This window comes from Sphaerodactylus townsendi, linkage group LG05 (assembly GCF_021028975.2).
Source record: "Sphaerodactylus townsendi isolate TG3544 linkage group LG05, MPM_Stown_v2.3, whole genome shotgun sequence".
Classification (NCBI taxonomy): domain Eukaryota; kingdom Metazoa; phylum Chordata; class Lepidosauria; order Squamata; family Sphaerodactylidae; genus Sphaerodactylus; species Sphaerodactylus townsendi.
Genome location: NC_059429.1, coordinates 79688190 through 79702062, shown reverse-complemented (window position 1 = coordinate 79702062; position 13873 = coordinate 79688190). Strand labels below are relative to the sequence as shown.

Here is a 13873-nt window from a genome sequence, read left to right as displayed (position 1 = left end):
ATATTGGTTGGAAGGGTTCAGTGTGGGGTTAGGGAAGGTAGAAGAGGAAGAAGGGAGTGACTTTGCCCCTTTATCTCCTTCAATTGTATCTTTTCCACTCCTGTGGCTGTTGGGGACAAAATAGACAGGACAGCATCCTCATGGTCCCCAGAAGGACACTGTGGCCATTTTTAAGTGATTTAAATTGACTTTGTGAGGTGCTATTGTCCCCCTCTGTGCCTTACCCAGTGCCAAAACAGCCTTATTCTCCCACACTGTACACCCCACAGATGGGGGGCAGAGCTGTGGAGAACGTCCCACAGATTAACTGAAATTATAAAGGGAGAGGAAATTTGTTTCTCTCTGTATTGCAAGACCTTGACTTGTTCAGCTTTACGATTGCTGCAACCTAGTCAGGCAACAGCACAGACCCAGGCTGTTTTGGTGTTGGGAGATTTGCACGTCCTTAGGAGCAAGGCTATTTCTGGAGTTAGAGAGAATTAATCCTTAGCCCAAATGCATCATTAGCTTTTGTCACTTGCCATCCATCTGCCTGTAAGGGGCTCATTCCACACTCGGCTGTCTTCTCTCTTTGCAGGCAAATGACCCAAGGTCAGTGCATCCACATGGACCATGACTGGGGATCAGACTATGGAATTCCCTGAAATTGATGTTCCACAGGGACCTTCAGGTAAGAAAAGCCTGAAGAATTTGGGCCATTAAATTAGTACTGTGTGTCAAAGGAGTAGCAGCATTCTTATGGGCTGAATGCCACAGGAATAACAATGAATGATCTGCAGATGTGGCGGTCACTGGAGAATGAGCACAATCATCTGTGTTCTGCTCTTCCCAGATTGCTTCAATACACTGCTGGGTTAAAGCCAGGGGCAAGGTTGTCTCTCATCTGTGAAGCGAGCCAGAAGTGGGTGAGCCTTCGTTTTCCTAGCAGGCATAAACGGGTGCACACAAGCCTGATCCTGAGCCCAGAAGTCCCACTAAATTACGCCTATGTCAGTGACTGTAGGATTTTAGCCTGAGAATGAGTGTGTATGTATTCTCACTTGTAAATCCATCTTGTGTCTGACTGAAATCCTGAGATCCTTTCCACACACAGAACTTCTAAGCCAAGTGTCCTCCAACCTGCATGTGTGCATTTGACTTTCTGCCTAAAAGCAGAAGTTTGCATTTGTGTATGTTGAATGACAGTTTTGGCCCAGCTCTACCACCTGTAAAGGGCATTTTGAATTTTATTTCTGCCTTCTAATGTGTTTGCTAACTCTCCCAAATGTTATGTTATCTGCAAAGTAGATAAGAATTCCCTCAACACCTTAGTCCAAGTCATTAACAAAAATGTTGGAAAGAAAGCAGGCCCAGGACAGGGTTCTGTAGCATCCTAAAACCTTTTTCTAGACTGAGCAATTGCCTTCTCTGGAGACTAAAGTCGTAACACTCTGGGAGCCAGTGCTGTGGAAGACGCTTCTCTACCTGAAAAACTGTGCAGCTGTTGCTGTGAAAATTCAGCTAGGTGGACCAGTGCCCTGACTCCTACACTGTGTCTTGTAGTTTCCTACATTGAGTCTTAAAGTCGAAGTGCTACTTTTAGTATACTTACCTAGGACATAGGCTATTTAATTATATTAAATGGGGCTTATTCCCAGGAGTGTATTCTTACAGTTGTACTGTCAATTATTATAGTGTGACAGTGCAGTCCCAAGCAGAGTATCACAATTCTAAACCTATTAACTTGAAAGGAGTTTTAAAAGTGCAATTATGCTCAGGACAGCATAGTTAAGGAGCAATCATAAGCAAGTCTACTTTGAAGTAAGACCCAATGGGACATACTCCTAGGAAAGGCATTGGGTTTGGAACTTTTGTCATCCATTGTAAATAAAAACAAATTGCCTAAAAATTTAAGTACTTTGAAATAATTGCATGATCTGAAGAATGTGTGTGTGTTGTGTGTGTGTAAGTCAGTGGGAGGCAGGGAGACTGATCTGTCCCCAGCCTACTCTAAACAGCACCCCTGTTCAAAAGAAGCCAGAAAATACGGCATGTGTTTGTGACATAGCCTTCCACATATGGCATCATACAAATCCATATTAGTGGAGTCACAACATTACGCAGCTAACTATAGCACTTGCTAAAACTAGAGCTGACACGCTGTGTAATTATACAATGTTGATGTATTTATATAATCTTAATTAGGCATAAATACATGAGTCTATGGACAATTAGATTCACTGCAGTAAGACCTGGTTTTATATGTATTCATGTAATCAGCATTCAATCTGTAGCCAAATCTAGCTGCATCTGGGTATATAATTGTCAGCCTTGCTAGTCAGCACAATAGTTCCAGGAGCACTCCTGTCCTACTCCCAGAGGTTCCCCCTGCCAAGAGAGAGTAGGAGAGGAGGGGGTGTCTTTAAACAACAGGTTTCAAAGCCAGCTGGCCATGCAGGATTGCTTGAGCATGAAGAGCCCAGGCAAAGTTAGCTGAGCAGAGCAGTTCCCTCAGACTTCAGACTTTCAGGATCAATATTGCCTTGGAAAACAGCAAAGAAATACTTCCACCTTGAAGAGAAATTCAGTATGATACAAACAACATATTTTCGACTTCATCTAACTCAGAATGTGATGCTGTCTCCCTTCCAGAGCAGTAGGAAGTTAGATTACTATAATTTTTTATACAAAGCTCTTCCACTGAGAATGTTTTCTAAACTTTACCTGATACAAAATCCTGCACCTGTCAAAAAAGAGAGCACATGATAAAGGAAGGGCAGCCTAGGATAAATATAGGGGTGAAACTAAGCCATTGGGGCCAGATGAAGTGCATCCAAGGGTACTAAGGAAATTTGCTGATGTAATTTCTAAGCTTCTGTCCATCATTTTTGAGAATTCTTGGAGAACAGGTGAAATGCCAGAAGATTGGAGTTGTGCAAATGTTTTCCCATCTTTAAGAAGAGGAAAAAGCAGGAGTAAGGTTAACTACAAACCGGTCAGCTTGATGTTCATACCTGAAAAGATTTTAGAACAAATCATCAGTAAGTCCTTGAAGATTTAGAAAAGATGTCATGCCAGACTAACCTTGTCTCCTTTTTTGAGAGTTACTACCTTTTTAGATCAGTAGAATGCTATGGACTTACTTTATCTTGATGTCAGTAAAGCTTTTGATAAAGTTCTATCTAATAGTCTTGTTGACAAGTTGGAAAATGTAGTTTGGATCCTACTCCTGTTGAGTGGATTCATAACTGGTTGTCATATATAACCAAAGGGTGCTTGGAAATAGTTCCCCATCTTTTTGGAGAGGAGTGACAAGTGTGCCTCAAGGATCTGTCTTGGGCCTAATGTTGTTCATAGAGGGGATGTTCATTAACTTTGCCAATGTTACTAAATTGGAAGTGGTAGCAAATACAATAGAAGACAGAATCATGGTTCAGAGTGATCTGCATGTAGGTAGGAAAAATCAAACACATAATTATAGGGAGGGGAGAGTTGTCTTGACAGTAGCTTGTGCAAAATATATCTAAGGATTTTGGTAGATCATACACTGAACATTAACAGTCTGGGACCAGCATATCTGTAGGACTGTCTCTGTAGGACTGTCTGATATGTCCCCCAGAGATCTCTTCATTCTGCCAGTAACAACCTGTTGGAGGTCTCTGGCCCAAGAAGTGTCCAACTGTCCTCAGCTAAGGCCAGGGTTTTTTCAGCCCCAGCCTGGTGGAACACACTGTCAAACGAGACCAGGGCTCTGCAGAATTTATCTCGATTACACAGAGCCTGTAAGATGGAGCTCTTGCACTAGGCTTATGGTTGAGGAAAACAACAGAGTTGAGATTTCTAGCAGGCTGGCTACCCTCTTGCCGCCCCCATTTTTTCCATCTTTAAATCAGGAGGGGGTGATGAATTAGTCTATCTTTGATTTGTTTCTAGCATGATCTTTATAAGATTTTATAACTTGTACTTTATGATATCTTTTTAAAATTATATTTTATGTATATGGTCAGCTGCTCTGAGCCTGCCCTGATAGGAAGAACAAGATATTAAATCAAACAAAACAACAACAACAGCATGAGTCAGCAGTGTAATGCAGTAGCTAAAATGGCAAATGCCATTTTGGGCTTCATCAACAGAAGTATAGGGTCTGGACCATGCAAAGTGATAGTATAACTTTACTCTACTCTGGTTAAACTTCACTTGGAGTACTGTGTTCAGTTTTGGGCCCTACAGTTTAAGATGGCTATGACAAGCTGGAACATATCTAGAGGAGGTCAACAAAGATGTTGAAGAGTCTGGAGACCAAATCCTATGAGGAAAGCTGGGTATGTTTAGCCTGGAGAGGAGACAATTGAGTAGTGATATGGTAGCCATCTTCAAGTATTAGAAGGGTTGTCATATATAGGATAGAGCAGAATTATTTTCTGTGGCCCAGAAGGTCAATCAGTGTGTTGAAATCAAAAGGGTTTTTGACTAAGGCTCATTCCACACACGCAAAATAATGCACTTTCAAGCTGCTTTCAGGGCTCTTTGAAGCTGTGCGGAATGGCAAAAACAGTTGTGAAAGCAGCTTGAAAGTGCATTATTTTGCGTGTGCGGAATGAGCCTAAGCATTAGGAAGAACTCCCTGACACCTAAAGTAGTTCCTCAGTGGAACAGTCTTCATAGGGAGATGATGGGCTCTCCTTCTTTGGAGGTTTTTAAGTATAGGCTAGATAGCTCTCTGACCAGCCTTGGAGATTCGGGTACACCTGAATCAGCTTGACTCTGGGCACATTCGTGCAAACTCGGGCCAAAATTAGCCCGAATATGTCCTGCCTGAATATGAACGAATCCAAATGCAAGGCATGCAGGCTTTTTTGATATTTTTTTGTGTGTGTTTTCATGTTTCGGCCTACAGGGGTGTTTGTCTGAAGTGCACTGTTGGGAGGGGAACTGGTATGGCTGTTGAGAATCTTAACCTCTTGGAGGGCCCAAAGTGGAATGGCATTCATATATCAGCAGGACATTCTGTGTCAGGAACTAAAAAAAACTTTAAAAAAAACCCTAAGTGCAGCCATAGGGTGTGAACTTATCAAACATTAGCTTGTTCATGCAGGGTACATGAAATCCAGCTTGTAAGAATTAAGCATCAGTCCTGCTGAAACCACAGGAAGAGAAAAAGAAGAAAGCACGGCATTACTTTCCAAGGTGAAAGAAATCACTGAAGAAAACATTTTCATGAGAAATCCAATCTTGTTTTCCCATTTCTACTTTTTTCAGCTTCCTAGGCTAGCTGTAAGTTTGCATACCCTGCCTTTGCAGTATAATTTTACCCTGGTATGAAGTCTGGAGAAAGTGGTGTGGAAAGAATGTTGAGTATATCCAAACATTTCACACAGAAAACTGGTTGCAACAAGTAATTAAATCTTTGGAAAGGTTAGCTTGGTGAACTACAAATTATTCCCTTCCAACAAAAATGCCTTTCACTGACATGCACCATAGAGGTTATCTAGAGAGCTGTCTAGGTAGTGACATGAGGTTAGATCCTACATAGTAGATCAAACTGGCAAAGCAAGTTCCTAACTTTAATGACCTAGGATGGTTGCAGTCTTGAATTCACTAGTATGCCCCTCAGAGCGCTGCCATATTCCTTCTCTGCCTGAGACAGAGCCAAATAACTGATGTAATAAAGGAGCAGCAGTGGCATAGCGGTCAAGAACAGGTGCACTGTAATGTGAAGGAGCTGGGTTTGATTCCACGCTCTGCCGCCTGAGCTGTGGAGGCTTATCTGGGGAATTCAGATTAGCCTGTACACTCCAACACATGCCAGCTGGGTGATCTTGGGCTAGTCACAGTTCTTCTGAGCTCTCTCAGCCCCACCCACCTCACAGGGTGTTTGTCCAAGATCCAAGATCACCCAGCTGGCATGTGTTGGAGTGTATATCCAACTCTTCTTCTTCTTCTTTACTGCCCAACAGAGCCAAGTAACTGATGTAATATCATCATCTATCCATTTCAACAAAAGAAATGTCAATTATAGGATCACTGCCAAAAGAGAAGAAATGATACCCTGTTCTGTTACAGGCTGGGCAGATGGAACACTGATGAAACTTAAGTGCGACTCACCAGTTTTTATCATGGAGCTTCAATCTCATAGCTCACGCTAAAGGTCAAACTAATCATGATGGTGAACTCATGGTGAACATGAGTTCACTGTCACCATTTTAAATTGTTTTTAAAATGCTGCAAGGCCCAATCCTGATTAAATCTGGAGCATGGAGCCCCCCCGTGCCTTTTCAAGTGCCTAAACAGCCATCAAGGGGTGTGTGCAGCCCCCCCCCCCCCCGCTCTTTTGGCATATGAGGAGGAGTGCTCTGCCACAGGTCCAATTAGGATCAGAGCCTCATGGTGTTTTAAAATTGCTGTGAAATGGCAACAGTGAACTCATGGTGGCCATGAGTTCTCCATCATATTCAGTTTGGCTGTGAAGTGGTGATGGAAAATGGCATCAAGTCACAGCCAACTTTTGGCAACCTTGTCAAGTTTTCAAGGCAAGAGACGTTCAGAGGCAGTCTGCCATTGCCTGACTCCACGTAGTCACTCTGGACTTCTTGGACACCCTGGTAGGTTTGCCAGCTATGGGTTGGAAAATACCTGGATATCTTGGGGGAGGAACCTGGGGAGGGTTGGATTTGGGGAGAGGAGGGACCTCAGGAGGGTATAATGCCATAGAGTCCACCTTCCAAAGCAGCCACCTTCTCCAGGGAAACTGTTCTCTAACTCCTGGAGATCAGTTGTAATCCCAGGAGATCTCCAGCCACCACTGGGAGGTTGGCAGCCCTGTCTCAAGGTGTCATACCATTCCAATGATAACCAGGGCCAGCCCTATTTAGCTTCCAAGATCTGATGAGATTGGGCTAGCTTGGGCCATCCAGGTCAGGAGTTGGCTTTAATGTACCATGTTTTTAAAAACAGAATGTTATTCTACCTGGGAAGGAAGCCAGAAGCAATCTGGAATGGACGTTAAGTAAAACACACGATCTCCTGTTTCTAGATCTGGCCCTCCCATTAAAACACTATTTTCAGGAGACTGGTCATTACTCAGGAACCCACTAAACAATACTGGGGATCTAAGAGTTGTTTTTAAATACTGTCAGCAGCCAAGGAGACAGAACCAGACTGGGATCACGGCATGAAATCTTTTCTCCCTGTGCTATTTTCTTGTTATAAATGTCATACATTTACAGACACATGCATACGCATGTGGCATGGTCTCCAGTGTTAAATGGTGCTGATAGATCCAGTAAGAGCAACAGAGGGGTCAGGCCCTTATTCGCATTCAGAAATCATCGACCTATCTCTGTCCCATAGCTTGGTCTGACACCAGGCTGAAAGGGGTCTACAGCAAATGTGTCATCCAGAAAGACTGGGAGTTGTCCTGCCATTGCTCTTTTTGTTGTCTTGCTGAGGAAGGGCAGATTAGAGACCCAGAGATAAATAGCCATATGTGCTGAAAACCTCCAGATCCATTTCTGAGGTTCTAAAGGTACAAAGATGAGCTTGGATGTATGCCATTTCCTGGCAAGAAACAAGAGAGGGCTTGAAAAGGTTTTCACTGGACAAGGCACAGTATGCTACATATCACTTGACATTTCCCCATGATTAGCAGCAGAATAAACTATGCAGATAAGAAATAATTGTATATAATGAAATTCTACTTTTGCTGGTGCTGCATTTGGGTCATGCTGGTGTAAAACCTTGAATTCTCAAGGGTCATTACTTTAGCTCACAATCTTCAGCCTCAAACATAACAGCATAGTGCAACAAAAGCCCTGCTGGATCAGACCAGTGGTCCATCTAATCCAGCATCCTGTCTCATACAGTGGCCAACCAGCTCCTCTGGAGGTCCACCAACAGGCCATAGAAGCCACAGCCTTCCCCTGATGTTGTCTCCTGGCACTAGGATTCAGAGGTTGACTGCCTCTGGACATGGAGATTCCCTTTAGTTATGAAGCCTAGTAGCCGCTGATAGACTTGCCCTCCATGAAACTGCCCAATCCCCTTTTAAAGCTGTCTATGCCTGTGGCCATTGCTACTTCCTCTCATAGCAAATGCCACATTTTAATCACTCTGAGTAAAAAAGTATTTCCTTTTTATCCATCCTGAATCTATTTCATTGGATGCCTTCAAATTCTAGTATTTTGGGAGTGAGAAAAAAATTCTCTTTGTCAACTCTGTCTACTTCATGCATAATTTTATAAATCTCTACCATGCCCTCCCTTAGTTGTTCCTTTTCTAAATTGAAAAGTCTTGGACTTCTTCATAGGGAAGGTGTTCCAACCCTCCTGGTTATTCTCTTCTGTACTTTCTTCAGCTCTGTGATGTCCTTGTGATATGGTAACCAGAACTGGTCGCAGTATTCCAGATGAGGCCACACCACAGATCTATACAGGGGCATTATAATTTCAACCATTTTATTTTCAATCCCTTTCCTAAAGAGATATCTATTACTACTACTCAAAATTTCCCCCCGCTCAACCCAAGCAAATTCAGACCCAATTAGCCTGTACTTGAAGTTAGGGTTTGTTTTTGTTCCAATGTGCAACATCTTTACAACAACCAATCTGCAGATCTGTGGACATCAGGCAGAGCTAGAAACACTATTAAAATACTTAAACATCTTCCCTAGAGCTGCACACATAATAAGTACAAGAATGTACAAAGGGGCAGGTTGAAAACTGCTCCTAACATTCTTTTCACCCCTGTTAGATCATGATGCCTTATCAGTATCCAGTGAAAACCCTCCTTTGGGAGAAAGAGTGAATGATTTAAGCTCAGGTATGTTTATATCAGTATTATTCCAACACTGAAGCAGCTTTGAAATGATTGGCCTATGCTTGGAGGGATGATTTTCTGTGCTGGAAAAAAACCCAACCAGTCCAGCTTTGGCGTTAATCAAATGGCACACAGAGAGAAACTCCCCATGACACAGCATCCCTCCCTTCCTTGTAAAGGTGAAATGAAAGAGCAATATATCCTTTTGACAAAGAGTTCTCATCAATGAGAGCAGAATTGATTCCTGCTACAGGCAGCTTCTACCTCCACGCTAAAGCCAAAACCATCTGCAGATGTTTTAAATGAGATGCAGCCCCATCCAAAATGGCAAGCCTATTAGAGGGAACAAGAATTTAATTACAGGTTATTTGATCAGTGGTGTGAATTGAGGATCAAGAGACACACGGCGGAAGGGTCAAGAAGTGGGCCTTTTCGTAAATCAAACTGACAGCTGTGAGAAGCCTAGGAAAGATGCTTGTTCTCCCAGGGTGGGAAATCTTTAGAAGTAACCAATAACCAAAGAAGAAAGCTATTTCAGCATTAGGAATTGAGAAGCCATACTTAAGTAGCACCTCTCAGGGTGACCAAGGGCAATGACAGTGACACTGCCTGACTAGAGAGGGATGCAGCTTAACTGTGTCCAGGTTTTATGAATTAGGCTCATGCATGAACTCTGGAACCTGACTGCTCCATGCTTTTTGAAGCATTGGCCACAATTGTTTTGGTGATAAAAATTGGGTGTATACGCTACTTTCACACTCAAAAAGACAAACATTATTTCTCAGCGGTCAAGGTTCTGAGGAGGCACCCTCCTTGCAGCATATTTATTGATAAATTTATAGCCCACCTTTCCTCATGACTCAAATTGACTTACAAATCCCACATATAAAGTAAAAACGTCGACAACCCCACCCCCTAACAGATTCCTGCAGTTTATTAAAAGCTGGTTAATGTGCTTGTAGTCGACCCACGCGGTCAGCGTAAGAACGAGACGAGACGCGGAGATAACATCTGGTGGAGATCGCCAGCAGCGGGAGACCGGAGGTCCGTGTTCCCTATGAAGTCTCCCGTCCTCCGGCCGGTTCCTGGCACCTTTTAATTGTTATCCTATTGAAATTAGCCGGGAGAGGAGGACCGGGGGGGGGGTTCCGAGAGCCGGGAGGTCGAGGAGATCATCATGTGATGCATGATCCTCATCCTGAAGCTCACGTCTTGGAGGAGAGCGTCGCACGCTGTCTGAGAGCCTAATCCTCACCTGGGGAGCCCAAGACCATTGCATCCCTCGCCCGGTGATTGAGTCAGGCAGTTTCGCGACCCGTGAGCTCATAGGGGGATTGAGGTAGTGGGGGAGTGCGATCGACCCGGCAAGGCCGCAGGTCCGTTGGCATCCCAACGTTTCTACTCTGGGCGAACTTGCTGGGTGCGGCGGTGCACTACTACATCTCCTCCTTTTACATTTTAAGAAAGGGGACCCAGCGGCAGCAAAGAGGCTGCATTTAAAGGGACGCCTTGTCTCCTCGCCCGTTTGGTCCAGAGTTGACCAAGCTGCTTGTGGCGTAACATTAGAACTTGGTTGCGGGGTAAGGGAAATTCCGAGGGGCTTCTTTAAGCACACGCGTTTACACAGGGCAATAGTAACACTTCGCGTTGAAGCAGTAAAACAAGATCCGGATAATAAAGGCACACACAAATTAAACCATAATGCAAGAGCTGTACAATAGCACTCCAACCCATCCTCCCGGCGAAAGCCAGCTCCCCGAGAGGGCTTGAGCCACCAATAAGGAGCAAAACATCATGCGCTTCAGATTAGATACAACCTCCTTGCAGCTCAATGCGCACTTTCATATGTGAATCAACTTTAGGAGGAATTATCAGAAAGATTCAAAACAACACATATTATGTACATTCTCACAACCTTGGTGAAGGGTGTAAGCAGCAACAAGTAATCAATAGCACTGTACCTGATTGTCTAGGGTGCGGCATTGAGCTTGAAGTTCACTGCTGCCTCGGAGGCCAGGGTCCAGAGCCCGGTGGAGGAAGTGGAGATTGATGGACTTCATGAGGAGCACAGCCCAGCCGGCCAATAGCGTCTTAGCATTGTAGGAGCCGAGTCCGGGGACTCCCACTAGGGAAGCTTGCGCAGGCGAGACGAACTCTGCTTGAGGAGAGACTGGCCGACCCCGTCGCTCCGACAGGAGGAGAACCGAGAAAGGCAGAAGCGGAAGGCGGCCCGGCGCGGCGATCAGGCTCCCGGGAGTGGAACCTGGCCTGGGTAGACGACAGCGGTGAGGCGACTGAGAACGGCATGAGGAAGTTCCGGCAGAGAGTCGGGCCCGGGAATATAAGTGAGCGTTTCTCTCCCGCTTGGAGTCCACGAGAACCAGCCCCTGGGGAGCAGGATGTTTCCGAACATGGAGAAGTATCCCTCCTCCCGATGTCGTGCAGTAGTTCCAGTTAGCCGAGCCGATGAATGGAGCCCGCTGAGTGGGTTCCCAGCTTTAGGCTGTACCCCGGTGATGCGAGCGCCAGGTGTTAGATTCGTGGTTAAGCGACAGTCTTAGTGACAAGAGAGAGAGCGCTCGCCGGCAGGAAGAGTTTGAGCGACAGGTCCCCAGTCGGCTCATAGGGAAATTTACCTGATGGATAGAGGCATTCGCCATGAGAAGGGGCTTTAGCCCAGACTCAGCCTGGGAAGTCTCGAGGGCGCTTTGCAGGAGCCGAGGGAGCAAGGCAGGGGAGCTTAGCAGGCTCACCCCGGCAGCCTCCTAGGTACTGGCCCAGGCAGAAGGGATGAGACGCTGGCAGCTGAGCGGCAAACTGCTCCCAGATGTTGGTCTGGTGAAAGCTACGTCAGGGGTGGTAGCGATCGCCATCGCCTTCGGCAGGAGAGGCAGGCAGAACAGGCAAGGAGCGGTGGCACGCCCGAGTTGGCGGTGATGACGTCATACGCTAAAGAAGGCGAGAGCGTACAGAGGTTCTCGGGTGTCTCGAGGGGTGGTCTTGCTGGGCGCCTTAGCAGCTCTAGGAGCCTGGCTGGTGAGTGCGTCTCCCAGGCGATATACAGGTCATTCGAATGCTGAGCATTGGCAGCGGCTGTTCCAATATTCCAAGGAATCGGGCTGGAAGGCGGGGATCCTCTAGGAGGAGGATAAGCGTTCCATCTCGGGATAGAGGTTGGTTTCTCTCCTGGCGCCATTCCATGGGATTTGGCCTGTCATGGCGAATGGGAGTCCCACGGGAACCTGTAGGAAGAAGGGACGTACAGAAACACACACACCTTCCCAGGTTCATTCTGAGGCGAGGGCTCCCGCCATGAGCTCAGGCCTGCCCTCTAGAATGCCGGATGGCGAGGAGATGCGGGGATCGAAAGTTAGATGTTTAGAATTTTAATATAGGAAGGAAGAAGGCTTGTTTTGCAGCTTTCTGTGAAGGTTGCTTTTAATGCAACCCTCCTAAGGGCATACTTACTCCTCTTTTCTTTAGTTGTTTGACAGGGAGGGCAGGAGGTAGGCTGACCCTGGTTGGGGAAGTGGCTTCAGAGCGTCCATCCAGGAGTGCGTCAATCCAGTGAAGTCCCGAGCCCTCGAGAGGGGAGGGAACAGGCGGGTCCTGGGGGGGGGGTGTGGGTATGCATGCGCTTAATCAGCTTAACTAAAGGGGCTTTTCTGGAAGCACCTTTGCTGGGGGGATGGGTGCATCAGGGAATGGAAAGCAATCCCGGCAATTAGAAACGGCAAATTCCTCGCATTACCACACAAAGGAGAAAAAGGGAAGGGGGGTTTCTTTGCAAGGGAGTTGCACTTACCGTGATACCTTGGTGGCTAATGCAAGGAAGCTGGATGGTGCTAAATTGCAGGATGTGTCCGAATTATCTCGGGGGGATTGCGCCCGCGAGACCGCTCCTCCTTAAGAGGCGGCTTCCGGCTGGAAAGCGTGGTAAGCCACCACCCACCCAAACTGGGCATGAGGAAGGATCTGTGTTTGCAGCTTAACCCCTTGTAGGTATTAGAGGGCATACCGCATGGCGGCAGCCCTTTTTTTAAACTTGGGGCCTGATCCTGAGCAGTGCTTTCTGATATCAGGACAGGCCCAGATTTTTATCCAGGGAGGGCCAGTCATGGTGGCCCTCCGGCCTTTACTGGTCGAAAAACAGAAGGAGAAGAGGGGAGGGGAAACAGTTTTCCCTCGCGGAATTAAGTAATTTTGGCGGAGGGCAAGATTGGGATCAACGATCTGTGGCGGCTTTACCGTCCCAGACCAGAGTCGTTTTGACCTGACTCATGAGGTCCCTTCCCAAGAGATTGACATGGATGTCTAGAGCGATGGGGGGCGGACTGTGAAATACGCTTCGAGTCCTGGGCTGTTGTCGTGGCGGGCGGATGCTCCGTCTGGCGGTTTATGCCCACCCCAGATGTGCGGGCAAACTCGGTCGGCCACTGGTGGGGCCCTTTCGGCTGCTCTGATGGCGGTAACATCAGCGCCCGGTGTCCGCAGGCCCTTGAACCCTACATCCTTCTATAAGCTGAGCTCCAGATATGGGCCGGAGGAGCTCCCGTGGCGTCTCCACCGCTGCGGCGGTGGTGTAGGCCTGCGCCATGTTGGCTGCTGGGGCTCGTAGCCTTTATTGGGTGAAGCGGCGGGCGGCGCATGGGGCGAAGAATCAGCTGGCCGCAGTTGGCTCGGCCGGGCAGCTCCTGTGGGATGTTTGTCCAGACCTGGAGATGGATGGGTCCTTAGTGCGTGGAGTCGTCACTCGGGGCGATGAACAGTCCCTGTTCAGCGGAGGCCTGGCAGCACCAGCCCAATAGTCGGTAGGGATGGGCTGCGTCATGCCTGCCTGGGTTGGGGCGGCGAACCTCGTGGGGAGCAGAAGGAGATGGGCTGGAGGTGCATCTTGGCGAGATGCCCGCGAGAGGGGTGGTTTTGGCAGGGGCCTTGGCGTTCAGGTCTGCTCTAGTACTCTCCTCCTTGTGGTCTGGGCTGGGGAGATGCCGGGCGAGAGTTCCCGGCGGGCAGTCATTTCTCCAATGGAAGCCCTTCTGGCAGCGTGGGCACCCGGGGTTTTAGGTGGCCTTCTCCT

General features: G+C 47.0%; 1 protein-coding gene across 2 annotated transcripts in view; it reads left to right on the top strand.

The window, feature by feature from the left end:
* The first annotated feature begins 544 nt into the window (after positions 1–544).
* ARMC12 (armadillo repeat containing 12) overlaps positions 545–13873 on the top strand; it is a 37081-nt gene continuing 23752 nt past the window's right edge. For both annotated transcript variants that reach the window (XM_048497116.1, XM_048497115.1), the window contains exon 1: positions 545–670. In XM_048497116.1, coding sequence (XP_048353073.1) covers positions 613–670 — 58 coding nt within the window. In that variant the 5' untranslated portion in view covers positions 545–612. The remainder of the gene's footprint in view (positions 671–13873) is intronic.